At 37.1% G+C, this 18,625-nt stretch overlaps 1 protein-coding gene across 2 annotated transcripts; it reads right to left on the bottom strand.

Annotated features, from left to right (window-relative positions):
* Positions 1-7,273: 7,273 nt before the first annotated feature.
* On the bottom strand, positions 7,274-16,265 carry LOC118745003 (spondin-1). Of its 2 annotated transcripts, none has more exons than XM_036478496.1 (8): positions 15,946-16,265; positions 10,655-10,869; positions 10,185-10,576; positions 9,917-10,123; positions 9,484-9,738; positions 9,254-9,425; positions 8,819-9,183; positions 7,274-8,763 (listed from the first exon to the last, which is right to left on the bottom strand). In XM_036478496.1, exons 2-8 carry the CDS (start codon positions 10,821-10,823, stop codon positions 7,606-7,608), a joined length of 2,718 nt encoding a protein of 905 aa, XP_036334389.1. In that variant the 5' UTR covers positions 10,824-10,869; positions 15,946-16,265; the 3' UTR covers positions 7,274-7,605. The 2 variants fall into 2 exon arrangements, with proteins under 2 accessions (XP_036334389.1, XP_036334388.1); XM_036478495.1 differs by having other exon boundaries at positions 10,655-10,946; positions 15,946-16,231.
* Positions 16,266-18,625: the final 2,360 nt, after the last annotated feature.

Here is an 18,625-nt window from a genome sequence, read left to right as displayed (position 1 = left end):
CAATCAATGGCACCGGAAATTATGTCAAAGATAAACATTAGATTTTGAACAGCTCGCCTAATATCGAGCGGCTGAACATTAATTAACATACACCTGGCAGGATAGGGTGGCAGAGGACTAATAAAATTGAGAGGTTGAACAGCAAATCGTGTGAATTTGCGTTGCACTCTTTCAATTCTAACAGAGTGTGTTTTATACATGGGATTCCATATAACCGAGCCATACTCTAATTTTGATCGCACTAAAGAATTAAACAAAATTTTCCTAGTTTTTTGGGAAGTATGTTTCCCTTGGCCCCGAACGGATTAAAACGCAGATGCCGGGATATTTTTCCCTCATCGCAAATAGCTGAATTCAAGTCAAATCGTGACCTGTTAAGCCGATCGCTTGCAATTTAGTTAGGCTCAAAACCCTCCTTTGATCAAGCCATCGCTCGGATAGACCACCTTAGGTACACTTTAGTCATTCAGTTTCCTGTAATACCACTGTTACCAAATCCAAATAAGTTTTATTGCGCAGTATTAAGATACGATTAAGATTAAGATTAAGATAACGTTTCAACTTCGGTTCATACATTCTCTGGTCAGTTTTGATCGATTCATAATCAATGAACCCAGTGACTTAATTACTGATTTACTAGAAGACAAAGTGTTCATCTACTTGAAGCATATGTTTGGAAAATATTATTTTACCAACCTTGCCATTCAACTATTTCTGTGAAAAAATTTCCTGAACACTTTACCTATTTCGCAATCGGGTCCTCCCACTAACGAGTTAAGTCGAAGAGTACTCCACAAAAAGAAAAATTTAATAAAGCGTTAATGTTTTAGTACTAGTAAAATTCCCATTGCTTTCCCTCGCTTTACCCAACGTAGCTAAGTTTGAAAAACGGTGCCAAGAATTATGGAACATAAAACAATATGCCTACTTGAAAAAGGCCCTTCCCAAAAAGGGTTTGAATTTGTTTTTATTATAGCCACAACATTTCGTGAATCGGAGTATTCTGAAAAATTTTCATATCAGAATTTTCATTTCATTAGGCAGGTCTCATCGTTTACCTTTATTATGAAATTAAAGCTGGTGAGTAGCACAAAAACTAAAAAAATGGGGCTCACACCTTAGCTGAGTTTAGAGCCAAACTTTTCCTCCAATTTGTGGCGTAAATCTTCATACAAAACACAAATCAAGATGCCTATATATATGTCGCTTCCGAACGGTAGATGGTATTTATGAGAAGCTTTTTAGTGTTCGAAGTACACTTGTCTCGGAACAAACCGACAAACGGTTGTACTGCCTAATAAAAGAAGACGAAGAAGTTTCTCTTTTATGCCTTTCAATTATCGATTAGACCTGGACTTACCGAGTGATGTGCATACCATCTAATAAATCGTCTAAATACGCCATTCGATGGACATTGTGTCATAAATCTAACTTCTAAAAACTACTTTCCTGCCCTTCACACTGTTTTTCCCACTCAAGAAAAAGCTTAATAAGAAATTGTATTACTCACCTAATTTTACAAGTTCAGTTAAGAATTTTGTTCTGAAAATCGACAGTTAACTGTCGAATATGAGCTAATTCTCACACCAGTGCAAACGGAAGTTTTGGTTTTGAAGCGCCAGAAATCGTACTCTTCTTTGCTGCGGCCCTGGCTGAGCAATAATAATAGGTATAACAAAATTTATATGTAATTCTCATATTCAGCTTAACGTTGAGAATTACTTTGCGGCGCTTATTTTCAATTAAGCTCGCGCAAACATTCAATTAACGGTTGAAAGCATATGCCTTCTGCATATGAAAATATGTATTGTGGCACAAGTGTTTGAACTACTGTAGAACGACATAGGTCGCCACCTCAAAACAAATTTGTTTTAGGGCAGGCCTAAGTATTTTGATCCGCGCAATTGTTGCGAAACACGGTGCACGGATTGCACGGTTTGCAAAGCTGTCCCATACGAAAACCGGTTTTTACCGTGCAATCCGTGCAATCTGTGCACCATGCAAGGGCTTTGCAAGACTCAGAGAATACCCCTATTGGAAACAACCGACCATATATAATTATTTAGGCGGCGACAGAGCTACACCATGACTGTGATTGTGGCGAGTGTAGTTATATTTCTATTTCTCGAGCAATATTTAAGGTTATTCCTTTTCTTTTATGTCACTTCCGTGTTCAAAAAATTCACGTCTCAACGACAAAGCGTTTAGATAATGAAGAAAAGCTGTGGCCGGTAGCCTGTGGGCCGTAATTTTCATTGTGTTTAAAGCATCAATCTAATCTCCACAATACACTGAAAGACCTTTCGTTAGAAGCTGCTGAAGTTGGAACCGTCATTATCAAATTGACCAGTCTAAAAGGCTTGCCACACTAGTAGAAGATTTCTAAGCTGATCGGCTATTTCAGCGCAGTAAGTAGGGCTTTCTCATGGCATGTTTTTCAATATTTTTAACTGATTATAGAGGTTAGACAATTCAAAATTATCTGCTTAAAGTCCAAGCCTCGTTTTTAAAATGCCGTTTTTGTATATATCAAGAAGTTTATTTTCTTCCAAGCTTCATCTAGATCTAGAAAAAGATTGAGTTAAAATGACTAACATTATTATAATCATAGCAAAATGAATTCTATTATGATTAGATCATGAATCAATGAATATCTGGGAGGTGCATCTTTGTATACACTTTATTTTCCTTTTTATCGTTTTTGTGAACACTATTTCATTTGTTGATATATGAGCCGTTTATTTTTATACCCGAGCGCACTTGTGCACAAGGGTATATTAATTTTGTTCACATAACGGTTGTTTGTAACAGCCAAAACGAATCGAGATAGATATAGACAAATGTATACATAAATGATCAGGATGAAAAAAAAAATCGATTAAGCCATGTCTGTCTGTCCGTCCGTCTGTCCGTCTGTCCGTCCGTCCGTGTACACGATAACTCGAGCAAAAATTGAGATATCTCAACGAAATTTGGTATGTAGGTTTCCCTTAATCCAAGGTAGGTTGGTATTGAAAATGGGCGAAATCGGACTGTAACCACGCCCACGCGATATTTTAGTAACTACTGAAGATAATTCACTCAAAATTGATATTTACAATAACTTTTAGACGAAAAATAAGAGTATTATAAATTTTTGGAAAATGGGCGTAGCCACGCCTACTTATGGTTACATGTGTATATCTTGGTAACCGCTGCACCAATTTCTTCCAACCTTGGCACAGTCGTTGGCCTTGATACAGCATACTAAATGGCCGAAAAGTTAAAAAATCGGACAATAACCACGCCCACATCCCATATAACGGTAATTTTCGGAAATACGAAAACTGCGATATTTTAGTAACTACTGAAGATTATTCACTCAAAATTAATATTTACAACAATTTAAGGACGCTAATTTACTCAAAATTGATACACCCCGGCTTACCATCTAGCGGTAGGTTTCGGAAAGGTGATAAAACATATATTTAATACTTGCGCCGGGTATTTAATGTTCGGCTCCGCCCGAACTTAGACTTTTTTACTTGTTAATTTTTTTTATTTAAAAAATCGAGAATCGACATTCGATTTTTTCTCAATTGATGCATATAACATGCATTAGAAAACCTAGAAATTTTTAATCAAATATGAATTTGAGGCTGGAACAAAAAAATTAAGGGGGCTTGGATCTAGCTGTAATTTAGAGTATTTGCTGTATTTTAATTAACAAAAAATAGCCAAAGCGCAAATTGGAGAAAAATGATATTGAAAAAATTAAAGCATTCAAAAGTATAAACGTGAGCGGCAGTGTTTAAGTTATTAGTACTTTATAGAAAAATTTCGGTGATGCAGTTTTGTGGCCCATTCAATTTTAGTAAAATAAAGTGCACGCTTCTAGTGGCTGCAAAATATCGTTGATTTTTGGCATTTCGTTTTAATTATTATTTTTTTTTTGATGTTGGTGCATTTCATTTTATTAACATGAAAATTTTGTCGAGCATATCTACTTTGTATTGAAGAAACTGCGCTACAAAATTGCATACTTAAATTTTTTCTTAAAAGGGTATTTATGGAGTGAAATATGCAGTTGGCGAAACAAAAAAAAACGTTTTTGCTATTTTTTAGCCTACTAATAAATTTTTGAATACGAAAACAAAAAAATAAAAAAAAAATATGTATTTATGTATATCGAGGGCTTATATTCAATACCCTCTATCTGCAATTTTCACAAGAACTACTTTGTGATGTTAGAACCCATCTGGGACTTACTTTTCATCAATGATGTTAATTCTGACTTTGCAATTTAATAGTAAGTTCTTCTGTCAAGAGTTATACAAGGTCACCATTAATATCACCGATGACAGTTAAGTCTTAGGTGGATTTTTGTATCAGAATCTTATTTTTGTAAAAAGTGCAGATAGAGGTTATTGAATATAGGCCCTCGATATGTAAGCTTTATTGGGCTATTGTATTAATTTATGTATAATAAATTTTTTAAAATAGTGGTTAATTTTGAAATAAAACAAAATTTTCCCTCTTTTATGATAAAAAAAAAAAAATTCCTAAGTTCGGCTCAGGATTTATGAAGTTTCTTTTGAATGTTCATACCAAGGCGAATTAATATAACATATATATTACATGTATTTTGTTTTTGCTTTGGCGGCATAAACTGTCAAAATCTGTAAGAGTGTGTGTAGAAATTCAAGCAAATATTTTCAATTTGATATCAGAAGCCGTGCGGCGAAACACATACACAAAATCAGCTGAGCTAGTAACACCACCTTATATTAATTCGCCTTGGTTCATACTGTTGTCTTATATAGAAACGACTACTCAGTTTCTTTTAGGTATTTACGGATTGTTTGCTACTTGACAGCTTTTGGATAAATCTAGATATTGAAACCGTTATATCAATGCATGTTTTAAAATATACTTACAATAATGTTTGTAATTCCAGTGTTGGTCAGAAGGCCTTATTTATTTTTTTGTTTTTTTTTGAGATAATTAAGTAAATTGTGTGTTTTGGCAACTTATATGAATCGATCTTGGGAGATCGATTTATTTTTTCATGATTTCTTCCTGCATCGATTATTTCTTTTTCGTTCTGGCATTCCTAACTTAAAGATGCGTTCAGTTACAAGTAGCCGCTCATTTAAGCACAAGAGGTACGAAATGATTTATGCCACTTTCAAAATAAATGGCTCATATTTATTTGTATAGCCTCTTGATCAAATCTTTATTCTATTAAGTTTAAAAATAAGTCCAGCATTTCGAAGTAAGGTACCAATCTTTAGTTGATTATCTCACTCCTTCTGACGTAAGACAAAAAGTTTGCTCTGAGTGGCGAGGAATTTTCTTTATTGTAGGCTCTGAGGTGTAATCAAGATCCAACTTGATAGCATCATTTTAGCCATTCCCAAAATTATTTCGAATACAGTACCAGAACATAGTCCACGTTTGAATCAAAAGTCTCGCTGTTTGTTTCACACCCGTGGCTGTTAAAATAATATTCTGAAGAGGTCCGAGCAAGTTGTTCGCAGGGTCCAAATTCGACATTCAGGATAAGAACGAACTTCGTGTCGAGTTTATTCAATTTGTCCAAATATTCTCTTATTAAAGATTTTCTATCTGGCGTAATGGCTTCTGGCTTGTCGACATCGTACGATCGTACGCACCACCATTTTTTAATCCATTATTGCTGAATACAAAAAATGGACTGGGTTCAACGAAGGGGTCGTCTGCCCCTTTTTAGCGTTGAGGTCCGCTCTCTCATTGCCATCATAGCCCTCATGACCAGAGAGCCAGATTAGGGAGACTCCACTATGGGCGGATAAATCGTTGAGTGCTCTGTGAGCTCTAGAAGAGTTTATGATGAGTATAACTAGGTAGCTATCTAGGGCTATGAGAATAGATTGACTTCCTGAAAATATGGAGATCTTTGTTGTGCCCTGCTTAATGAGACGTGGATGGTCTCAAGTATGGCAAGTGGTTCCGCCTGGTATATTGGTGCACCTTTGCTTGGAGGAAAATTTAAGCGTAAAGTATTTGGAACAATTGATATACCATTTTTGTGAGTCGACATGCAGCCATGTGGGATTGCTGCTTCAGTCTTAAAGAGTAGGAAATGTTATCATTTACCTCTTCGTTAAGTTGAAGATGGGATCAATTTGCTCCGAAACCGGAACTTTAGCCAAGCTGGCCTTCTTCCCGTTCAATATTTAATGGTGTCCTCCTAGGTTGCCTTGTCTGAATTTACTTTTCCTATGTATTATTTACCAGTGCTTGCGTCGCTGCTTCCACTTGTTTTGACACATGAAGCGGTGTAAGATTTAGTAGAGCTTCTATACCGGCAGAGGGTTTTGTTTTCATTGTCTCCTTTACAGATAGGTATGCAAGTCATTGGATCTTGCACAGTTTTTCGATAGCTGTTGTTCGAGTGGTCTTTTTCACCCAACGAGTGCTCCATACACTATTATCGGGTCGACCGTCTGAGTAGGTCGTTTGGGATTTATACCCAATGCTTTACTTGCGAGTTGTTTAGTGGTTAACAATGATTTCATTGCTTTGTTGGTAATCGAGCTGAGATGTTACTCGAAATTGAGTTTTCTATACAGGAGGTTATGCCTAGATATTTAACCTCTACCTTTAAAGGATTCAAAGTCCCGCTTCTATTTGGATCTGGAAAGTTGGACTTCCTCTTTCTGGTTAAAGGAATGATTATAGTCTTACTTGGGTTTGTGGCAAATCCCTCTTTCCTCATTAATTGCAAGTTATATTTAGAGCTTCTTGCATCAAGTCCCTAAATGTCCTTTTATGGTGGCCCTTGATTATGATGGATATACTGTGAGCGTAACTTATGGTGTGACATCCTGTTGTATTGAGCATTTGAACTAGATCGACAACCAATAGAGACCATAATAGTGTAGATGGGACTCCTCCCTATGGACAGCCTTTTACTGCAGTGATACTGAGTTCTTTCGGTCTTAGGTTCGCCTTTATTGTTCTCTAGGTTAGCTTATTGTCGATATATTCGACTCTTTTAGGATTCGCATCTCTATTGGAGAGTGCCACTTCGAGGGAATTGAAGCTGGTACCATCGATGTCCATAAATGAGCAGAGGGCTACTTTGACCAATTTTGAATCGCCCGGAAATGGCCTAAGACCGAAATAGTTAATAGTAGAGTCCATAATATTGCCAAAATAGCTACCTTCTTTCCATGTATTGCAATTTCTAACTCCAGACTTAAACAAAAAAATACGCTGCTCTTTTAAGTTTGAGGAAATACTCTTCTTGCTTCAGATAAAATTTTAATAACATTTATTAGTTTGTTAGATACATAAATAATCGATTTGTGAGATTCTCTATGACAATGAGTATTTCGCTACATAAAGAAAGGATATGCAATTCTTATACAAACAAATGCTAACTAAAATAGAGAAATCAGCACTAGCAAATCGTAAAAGTTTTGTCGCTTAACTAAAATCACTAAGGTTACACTGACTGATTAATTTGCTAAAATACATATAAATAGCATGCGTACAATAAATATCGTTTGCATGTTAAAATATTTCACTTTGGCCTCTATTTAATTTCCCTTCTTCTTCACTACTCCTTCACTACCCACTTCACCACTGGCTATCCTGATCGTTGCCGTCCAACAAACACGGCATCACTATGCACTTCTCGACACGCACGCGATCCTTACACTTATAACTCAATTCCGTATTGAACAACGTTCTTGTCTTCTGTCGCATGGAATTGTCACCACAGCTTGCTGTACATGGCGTCCACGCCGACCAATCAGAGTAGCGGCAATCATCCTTCTTGGGCAGTTGACGTGCGCTCACATAGCTGCCACGGTTGCGATGGGGATTGTCAAAGTCGCTACCATCGCCAGTGTTGCCACCAAAGCTACCACGTCCGCCGCCACTAATAGTGTAGACCTCATCGCAGCTTTGATAGCATTTTTCCAACCTCACCAAATGCTTGGGGCAAGGCTTGCCATTATACTTAGCTCGCCGTAGCACACGCCGCGTTTTTATCTGCATGCCCTCACCGCAGGTCACATTACACGGACGCGCCTCCCATTCGGACACAATGCAATCGACCGGCTGCTGCTCTAAGCGCAAACTTTCACTTTGTAAATCTAACTTTTGACGTGGCCGGCGACAGGATTCCTCACACGCCTCTTTCGATGGAAATTTGTTGTGATTTTTATCACACTTGTCGGCCCAGAAGATCGCACACTGATCGGTGGGGTAGTCATAGTACCAGTAGTTGGTGACATCGCCATCGCGACATGGACTTGTCTTGAGGCTAGCGAAGCAGTGGTGCGGCACGATAGTATCACAAGCAGGATTTGTGCAATTGACTGTTTCCTCGCGCTTGATATGACGACAAGGATCGCTGCCATCCGCTTTTGGGTTTACTAAACCGTAAACCTCATCGTTATTCCATATTTTGCGTTGTCTCTGACGATAGCCTGTACTGCCGCATGAGCCAATGCACGGTGAGAAGTCGGACCATGGTGAGACACCACATTCTGGTGGTATGTAGTCTTCACGCTTCTGACTGTAGCTCTGGAATTGGCGGAAGCCATTATTGTTGTCGCCATAGAATGCACGCGTGCCATCGCCCAGCTCATTCTCCACGATGCTCTCCTCCTCGCCAGCTGCTTCATCACCTTCAGCGCCGGTCTCACCTTCAGCAGCATTACCCAAATCGCCACCACATTCCGGACCTTCGCACTTACGTGTTTCTTGTAAGCGCACCTTACTTACTTTCTGTACGGGTTAGATACGTTATTTTTGTGCCTATTGAAATCATATTTCCACCTACCTGACACTTTTTCTTCGCACGGGGATTAAGATAATGACGCGAGCGTATTATAACACCCGCGCCACAGGTGGCTGAACACGTAGACCATTCGCTCCAATCAGAGATCGCGCATTCGGGATTATCTTGTGGTCCACCTTGAAAATCATTTGCATTTTCGCCTTCGTCTGGATTGTCATCGCTCGCGGCGCCACATCTGCGCCCATTACATGGCTGCTCTTCACGCAAAGCGCTGCGGCAGCGAGAGCGCCGCGCCAATGCTGGTTGTTTGTATTCGCGTGAGCGCGTTTGCGTGCCCGGCCCGCATTTGACGCTACACTCACTCCAGTGACCCCAAGGATAGGTGGCGCACTCGGCCGACTCATCCTCTGTTTATGTAGATAAGTGCAGGCATTTAATTTGACTGTCTTATAAAGAAAAATCAAGACTCAAACTCACCTTCGACGTTTTCGCAAGTCTTTTCATACAACCTGCGTCGATTTATGTGTAATGTTGCGAGCGGTTTCATAGGCGCTCCAGTGGGGTCGTAAAATGGTGAGCGCGGATCATTTGGAAAATTGGACTTTATGCGTCTAACAACATCAGGTGGCACTTGTGGCTGGTCGGCAGACTGAAATTAAAATCTTTGTCAGTGGCATGACTTCAAAACAAGCGCATGTGTGGATTACCATGTAGGAAGGTCCACTGTCCGTGCCTGCATCCCAGGGATATAGATTGTGTACCTTGTTCTCGACCCATGAGCAATTAGGCAAACAAAGTTCTAAGCCGGAAATACCAACAATCCAGTCCGGTGAGGGATCAATCATGGAAACCAGCGAAATTAGATGATGTTTGGAATCCACGCGAAAGACGGCGAAAGTTTTGCCAGTCACGTTGGGGTAAGAGATGCCCCGCGCTTTGATGATTGTTCGTATTTGATCGCTCTGTGAATGAAATGAGGGTCAGAAAAAAACAACGAAAATAAAAAGCGAAGTACACGGAGTATGGAATCACTGGAGGAAGAAGTTTCGTAATGAGTAAGAAAAAAATATGTTACTGGATCTGCAAATGAGCTACCTTTTTTAGCTGCTATAATTATTCTCCCTAACTCCACTCCCCTACCTGATCTTTCAACTCGCTTTCAAGAGTACGTGTCGATCCATGCTCGGCCACCTCGCGCAAACCCTCACTCGCCATCTCACCGTAGCTCCAAAAGCGGTAGTCGATGGTGTGCGAAGCGCCAATAATGTCACTAAATCTGGTGCGCCAGCTATTGGCCGGAAAGTCTTTTGGATGTGTATGACGTGACCACTTGCCTTCAAAAGTGAGCTGAAAAGAAATAATTTTAAAACCAGATCTTCACTACTTTATTCCCCCTGCACTATTTTACCTCATATTTCGCTTCGTCACACGCACAGCATGGATCCACAATACTGGGCTGTGTGTCCACATCATCGACTTCCTCTTCGCATATGCGCTTGGTCAAAAAACCATCATCCATAAACCAAACGTCTCGATGCTGTGTAACTGTAGCTTTGATGAGCACACAGCCATTACCTGTAGTCGTGGGCGCCACCCAGGTGACTTCGACGCGTGTCTTCACATTAGTATTGGTATTCTCAACAAGATTGGGACAGCGTGGACTAAAGCGTGTCTCCGACAAATCTGTGATCTCAAAGTAGCCAACCGTGCCAAAATCTGCCTGCCCATCTGCTTCATTGGCGCTCTCTAATGCCAGTATGAAGCTGATGAAAGTTAAGTCATTGTAAGCGGTAAGTGAGACTGTAAGGTGTCAGAGACAGAGAAGAAATTGTTATGTTTACTATTTTATTACAAATATTTGCATTCGCTCATATTTACCATTGTATTTCTGGCCTGGTATATATGTTTGTGGATTTCCGGCTATCGACACCATATAACTCTCGTCCACTGGCGATTTGGGTGTTGTCGTGCCGGGCGGTATACGGCTGCAGGCAAGCGCTATGTTAATTGTCGCAGAAATGGAAATCATCAACGCTAACCAATTCATTTTGCTCCACTCGGTTTGTAGCTGGATTGTAGAGGGTATCTTTTGGCTAGATAAAAGCGTTTTACTTATTATTGTTCGGCGCGTGTTTTGTGAAAACGGATACGGCAATATTTAAATATTGCGCTGCAAACATAAAACGTGGCATTGTAGCGTAAGAAATTAAGGGTAGTTCATTACTTTAGTTGAAAAGTTAAGATACTTTTGCATATAATTTTATGATATTTTAAGCTCTACAAAGAACCAATTCAGAAACTCGCCATAGTTCGTATTATAGCATTGCAGGGTTTGAGCCGGCAACGGCTAATAGATCAACGGCTAATGTCACCAGAGGCTCACTGAACGTCGACAAGGTTCTGAGGTCTAGATCTACAATGATCTCAAATGAGTGGAATAAGCTAGCAATCGTCCACAAAATGTATCTTCTTTTTAGAGGAGGCTTACAAAAGGGACAACTCTCTGCGTTTACGACATATAGAAGGAAATATTTGTGTCAAATCTATTGGGAATGAGTTACCTATCCCTCAACAGTTTTTTTGGATTTAATAAAGAGTCAAGGAAGTTGAAAAAAGGTGAAGGAAACTACCTATTATCAAAAAATCTCCGGTATTAATTTGAATTACTCAAGCCGAGATTTGCCGATAATCGTTGGAGATTTGCTCAGTAGCAAAGACTTCGGCTCCAGTACGAAGCGACTGTCAACTAAGCTAACTGATATCAGCGTCGCATGGTTGTGGCCTCTAACAAAGCTTTGTATGTATGGGTGTTCCAAAAAGAGTAAAGTCGGAATATTAATATTCTCACCCTTTAGGATTATTCTATGTTGAAAAAAATGTATACCCATTTTTTTATTTTGAAATCAAAAAATATTTAGAGGTCGCTCAAAGTTTTCCATGTATTTGTATGTATGAATTCTTGAAAATCAGTATTTTTTGATCGGACAACTCTGGTACTCTTTAGAAGACTTCCAATAATAATACTCAATTGCTTATTTATTGGTGCTACCATAGCGTTTTGGGGGGTTTTGACGGACCTATAAATTATAGTTGCTATGAAAAAATGGCTAAATAAACAATTGGGTATTATTATAGGAAATCTCCTGCAGAGAGGCAGAGTTTTCCGATCGAAAAATATTTATTTTTAAGAATTCTATACCATACATACATGGAAAACTTTGAGCGCTTTGAGCGACCTCTAAATATTTTTTGATTTCAAAATAAAAAATGGGTATATTTTTTCGGTATAGAACAATCCGAGTAGGTGAGAGCATACAAATTCCGACTTTACTTTTTCCTCATGCATTTTTGGACCACCCTAATGAACATATGTGCATTTAAGGATGCCTTTTAAAAAGTAGTGATCTTTTGCCTTGAAATGCAAGTCATAGACTTGGTGCGATAGAATATTACATACTAGAAGGACATACCGATCTTCGTGTGTGATCAACCAACGTTTGATGGGCCACATTTAGGCATCTATAGATCCAATACTCCACGGGACAACGTGCGGTAATTTAGGGCTACGGACAAATACTGGATGTTTTCCAAGACGAGAGAAATAGATTTACCTGGTTAAATTAAGGTGACAGGTAATAAGGTCAATGGAAATAAGGTCAATTGACTTTATTTCCCACCCTGGTGCGAAATACAGTCAATTGACATTATTACCTTTTCAAAAGCGAAATAAAGTCAACAAAAATTTGGAAATAAAGTCATTGACGCTATTTCCTCATTCAAATGGAAATAGCGTCAACAATGCTTAAAGTATGTCGATTCATAGAAAAAAATGTTGTTCTTACAATAAACATTACCCCGTAAGTGTTGTTTTTTAATAGATGAAAAAGGCTTTTGCTAAATCCTCAGTGTTGTGATATTAATCCACACACAATCATGAACTACCTCCAATTGATTCTATTAAAAAAAAGAATAAAAGAAAAGAACGCCTGCGTACAGCTGGAATACGAGAAATATTTGAAGAAAGAGTGGAGAAATGATCCATAACATGCAAAACATTTTTCGTTCCTACAAAAATAAAGCGAACACTATTAAATTGAAGAAACAGTACATGTCCAAAAACCCCGGAGGAGCACTGAAAGAATTCTGTGTTTTAAATTAGCATATTTTGAACGAATTCGGAATGTCTAAGGTGGAAAAGAACTGAACCGTTCTATAAGGAAACAATTCTAGAAAAAGAATTTTCTTACACTGTATTTATGTCTCCGCCAGCAGTCATTTAAAAGCAGCTAAGGAGAACGACGACACTATTTATTAGATGGCACATTCAACGAGCCAATGTGCCAAAATGCGGGTATAAACAATTATTGATTATTTAATATCGGAACCGAGATCATATAAGTTAATGGATTGGTTTTCACACACTTTTGAAACACAAATTATATGCTTTTTTACTGCAGACAAGTTGTTGCCCCAAAACACAGCAGAAATCTTCCAATCAGGGCTGCCAACTATCCTTAGTTATGAGGTGCCATATTGAGGATAAAAAAGTGCCAAAATGTGCCAAATAGAAAAATAAAGGTGCCAAAAAAGGTGTCATGCCTTTTAATCATTCACATTTAGCAATAAAATAAAGCCTCATTATAAATTATAAAGCCTCAAGATAAACCAGTTGAGTAGCCTTTATAAATTAGAAAATTTTAGTTGAGAAAAAGAATTGCACGCAAAGGATTTCACAAATATGTATTGAAATGTTATTTTTTTTTACAAAAGTGCCCTTTTGGCATTTTGTGCCAAATTGAAAAATTAAGTGCCATTTGAAATAAAATAGGAACAAATGGCACGGTTTGAGCCAAGTTGGCATCCCTGCTTCCAATAACTTACAAATATAAAAATGTGAAATATCGAGGGCTTGAATTCCTTAATACCCTCTATCTGCAATTTGCACAAAAACTAATTTCTGATTTTAGAAACCATCTCGGACTTATTACCTGTCGTTATATAAGGTAGCATTAATATCACTGATGACAGTTAAAGCTTAGGTGGATTTTTATATCAGAATCTCATCTTTGTGAAATGTGTGCAGATAGGGGGTATTATTGAATATAAGCCCTCGATGTTTAAAATATATAAAAATTTTATTTCAACGTATACAAAAAATTAATCTACCTGCGCTACAGCACGTCGGGAGGGGGGGCTGGGGGGCCCGCGGCGTAGCGTGACGCGGTGTGCGCGCCGGTCGCGCGGGGTACGCGGGGCGGGAGCGCGAGCGCGACGCGCGCGGTGTGGCGCGCTGACGCGGGCCGCCGCGAAGCTAAGCAAATTTAATGTTTGAAAGAGAAATAATGTCAATTGATTTTATTTCGTTTTTAAAAAGGTAATAATGTCAATTGACTTTATTTCGCACCAGGGTGGGAAATAAAGTCAATTGACCTTATTTCCGTTGATCTTATTACCTGTCACCTAAATTAACAGTGCAATTCTGGCTAAGATTGTTGAAGGTCTTTTGTAAGACAATTGAAAGACAGTAGTTAGGAAAGTTTGAACGATTTTGTTTATCCTGGCACGAACGTCTTACAAAAAAAGCCCCTTTGCCAACTTTCATCGCGCAAATCTCTTTTGCGTAGGGACTACACGCACTCAGTTTGTTTTACCTGTTACCGTTATTTCATATAATTTAAATTCCTATCGATCAAAGCTATTGATATTATTATTCCAACCATATACATATATGTTTGAAGTAATTTGTATCCAATCGATGTTTTTTTACCGTTTCACAGATCATTTAGATAGTTATAAAGGCAATTAAAATGAACTTTAAGACAAATTCGCGCTCGATTATATAAGAGAAAAGGATAAAACCAAATAAATTTTTTTTATGCGCTACAAACATGCAAATGAACGACTTTTTATTGCCTAATAACGCCAGTAGCACTAATTAAGTACTATCAAGTAATTGTAATGCCAATTAAAAATTTTGCAAAATAATATACATATTTCAATATTTCCAGAAGCATCTCGTAGCACTTGTTGTGCATAAAATTAATTGAGAAATACGCAAAAACTATTTTTAGTTCATACACGTGGTGTAAACAATTTATTTATTGCATTTTGTTATAAAATTTTCATCACTTTTACACAATATTTTTTTGTTGCTAATTCGCGGCTAGGAATAACCAACATTTTTTCGAAAATAATTCCAAAACTAATCAACAGGCATGCATAAATGCATTTGTGTAAAAATTTAGATACACACATATTCGTACATAAGTATGTACATTAGGGTGGCCCAAACATGCATGTGAGAAAATTAGAGAAGGAATTTTCATGCTCTCATCCCCTAGAATTGTTCGAAATCAAAAAATATTTACAGGTTGCTCAAGGACTAAAAATTTTCCACGTTATATATATGGGAAAAACCACTTTTCGTAGAAATGCCATAGAATTCTTGAAAATCAAAATTTTTCGATCGGGAAACTCTGTTTCCCTTCAGGAGACCTCCAATAATAATACTTATTATTGAAAGTCTATATTTTGCGATCGCAAAACTCGATTTTTCTGAGAAGACTTCCAATAGTAGTGCCGAATTTTTTTAGATTACCATTTTTTAACACTAACGATATTTTTAGATCACCAAAAAACCACAAAAAATGCAATGGCGGACCCATAAAAAATCGTTCGTATTAAAAATGGTAAAATAAACGATTAAGGACCGTTTTCTGAAGTAACCTTTAACTTTAAAGCTCACTTTATATTTAAAGGTTGGATTAAAAGTAAAGCTATGTCTAAAGTTAAGCATTTCTATTATCGGTTTTAAATGTTTATTTTTTGATTTCAAAATAAAAAACAGGTGAAAGCATTAAAATTCCGACCTTACTATTTTTTTTGGACCACCCAAATGTACAAAGTTATGTCAGCACACTTTTACGTCTGGTCGTTGGCACATTAGAATTGATTAAATGTAATTCAATCTAATTTATAACGCAGCTGCATACGTATGTACATACATACATATCTAAGTTTGCATGTAATTTTCGTTTTTTTTTTAATACACGGAAAAGTTTCGCCACACTTTCAACGCGCCTCAACATTTGTGCGGCTTCCGGGCGGCGAAAAATTGGCAAAGCCCACAAAATACCGTTCGTTCTATTCGTTTCAGAACACAATTTTACCTTTTCAATTTTTAACTGCTATTATTTAGATTTTGTTAATTTTTAATAATCTTTTCTTGCAATAAAAATTAATTAAAATAACAAAATCCCGTCGCCACACTTTCGCTTCAAGTATCCGTACTTGTGCAAGTTTTGCGCGTTTTTCGACTCGTCTGCTCTCCAGTTGAACTGCAACTAAGGTACCATTGCACTATCAATTGGTGAATGCATGTCTGCGGGTGTCTGGAGCTCTTCCATGTGCTGCTCAAGTATGAGTTGCGCGCTCATCTCAACCCTTTTGTTAAATTAAGTGCCACATAAATACTTGGCAATTGAGAAACAACACCAACAGCAGCTGCTGTAGTTGCGGTGAAACTTGTTTAGTCGGGTGAACTAATGAATTCACATCATTAAAGGGGCTTTAGAAGTGCACATGTGAGGCTACCCTTACCACGCTCGCATACCTAAAATGAAATCCACCCGCCATCTCTTTAGTACGATAGACTGCAGGCGGTTCTATTTATTGAGTCTCTCTTTTGATGTGCTTGAAATAATGAGCTTTAGTGAGCATCTATTTAGCAACTGAAGCTTAAATTCAATCTGCTGCACTACAAGTAGTGGTATTCATTTTTACGCGTAAATAAGATTTCAAGCATTGATTTTAAATGTATAATGCTGACTACGGGCAACCATTGAAGCAATGTGCTTAGGCAGCCTGTTCTTCTTGTTCAATACACACGAGGCAACCATTGCGGCAACCTCAGTAGTGTGTGCTCTGTTATGAAATGAACAAACGCACATGGGACGGCCATATAAGCGGGTGCTCAAAATTCTGAAATCATTTTCTTTTCATTAGACTCGCTTGAACTACTTTTTAAGAGTAAATTTTTGACGTCTTAACCCATTATTGATCATGCATCAACCCATTGGTGACCCAGATTTTTATAATATCTTATGTTAAGTTAATTCGATTTCATGATTGTGCAAATTATGAATAATTTACCTATTTACGACTTTGACTTAACGCATTGATGACCATATTTTAACCCATTAGCTTTTTTTTAAAGAGTATTTCCCCAGCCAATTTTATTAAAAATAGGTAGGTTTAGGTTACAATATAATATAGTCCTTTATATTTAAGGATAGCTTTATCAATGAATTCGCAATACTTAAAACTAAGTTAAAAGCGATAAAATGTACTAACAGTAACAAAGTGTGCATTTTTTATAATCACTAGGAAAGAGCATGAAACAGGTGAAGTCATTTATATAGAGATCAGTTAGATAGTAAAAGACAGGAAATACTAGATACAAAAATTTACGTATCAATGTAAAACATAAAGGGCTAAATGCATGGTCAAAACAAAGATGAAAGTAAAAATTATTTCAGCTCTCTGAAAACACCTTTTTTATAAAAATTTGTCAAAAAAGTCGAAATTATTTTTAGTTTCGTCTTTGATTTGACTATGAATATGCCCCATTATGTTTTAAATTTAAAAGCAAGTAATGTATCTAATTAAAAACATTAATGAATTAAAAAATCAGCTATATCTTTATAAAAAAAATAAATAATTAAAATAAAATACAAAACAAGCAATTTTTAAGCAAAAATCAAACGACTACATTTCTCATATAAAAATTTAAGATTATCGTTAATTTCTTCTTGATCCAATTATCGGATCTAAAGGATTAGTATGGGACCACCCTTGAGACACCATCTTTCCGATGAAAAAAGAATTATCGAAATCGGTTAACGTGGCCCAAAGTTATGCGGTAACATACATACATAAAAAAAAAAAAATTCCAACGAACTGATAACCTCCTCCTTTTTTTGAAGTCGGTTAATAAAATAAATAGTCAAAAATAGTCAAGTTTCTTTTCATTATGTGGGTCTCGTATAGTTACCCTACGCACTATTAAAAGGGTTTTGAGTATGAACTTTTGTAACCCATTTAATTGTAGTACATTAAAGTGCAAATAGCTAGGACACCTTCACCAAAATACTTGCCAAAAATCAACGGTATGTCCTAGCTACTTCAAACTTGGACTCAAAATCTTTTTTTAAATATCTAATCAATAACATCGATATTTTTACGAAGTTGGAAACTCAGCTTTATTAGATTTTTGCTAAGAAATAAACTATATTTTTATAAAAAAGATAATTAAAATTAAATAAAGATAGAAAAATAGTCAAAACTTGTCAATATGTGGGTGCCTTATAGTTATGATAAGTACTATATAATGAAAACTGTGACACTTATTCTTCATAGTCGGAATCTAAATCCCATCCATGCCACGTTAAACTAATATTATTCGCTTCAAGTTCTACTAAGTAACTCCACACTGGCAACAAGTGCGAGCTAGTAATCGTAGGGTCTAATGAAACTAGCAATCTATTAAAAACGTCTCCTAAATTGTCAGCGCGACCCGTTTTCCTACTATAGATCTCTCTAAAGTTTTTACAGTCCTTGTTTGAACTAAATCCGTTTCTCACTAAAGATTTTACAGTCCTTTTTAGAACTAAATCCTCTTTTTATTCATTGAGCAACCTCAAAATAATAATCAGTTTAAGTTCGAAATGAAACAGAATCAAACTTAACCAGAAGTATATGTTTTTGTGTTTAATTAAAATCCAAGTGGAATTTTTAAAACCAATTTATTTAGAAATGCGCAAAGTGCTTTTGGTTTTGAACCCGGATTCT

This window comes from Rhagoletis pomonella, unplaced genomic scaffold (genome assembly GCF_013731165.1).
Source record: "Rhagoletis pomonella isolate Grant_MI unplaced genomic scaffold, Rhpom_1.0 Rhpom_scaffold_00008, whole genome shotgun sequence".
NCBI lineage: Eukaryota > Metazoa > Arthropoda > Insecta > Diptera > Tephritidae > Rhagoletis > Rhagoletis pomonella.
This window is presented reverse-complemented; position numbering and strand designations above follow the sequence as displayed.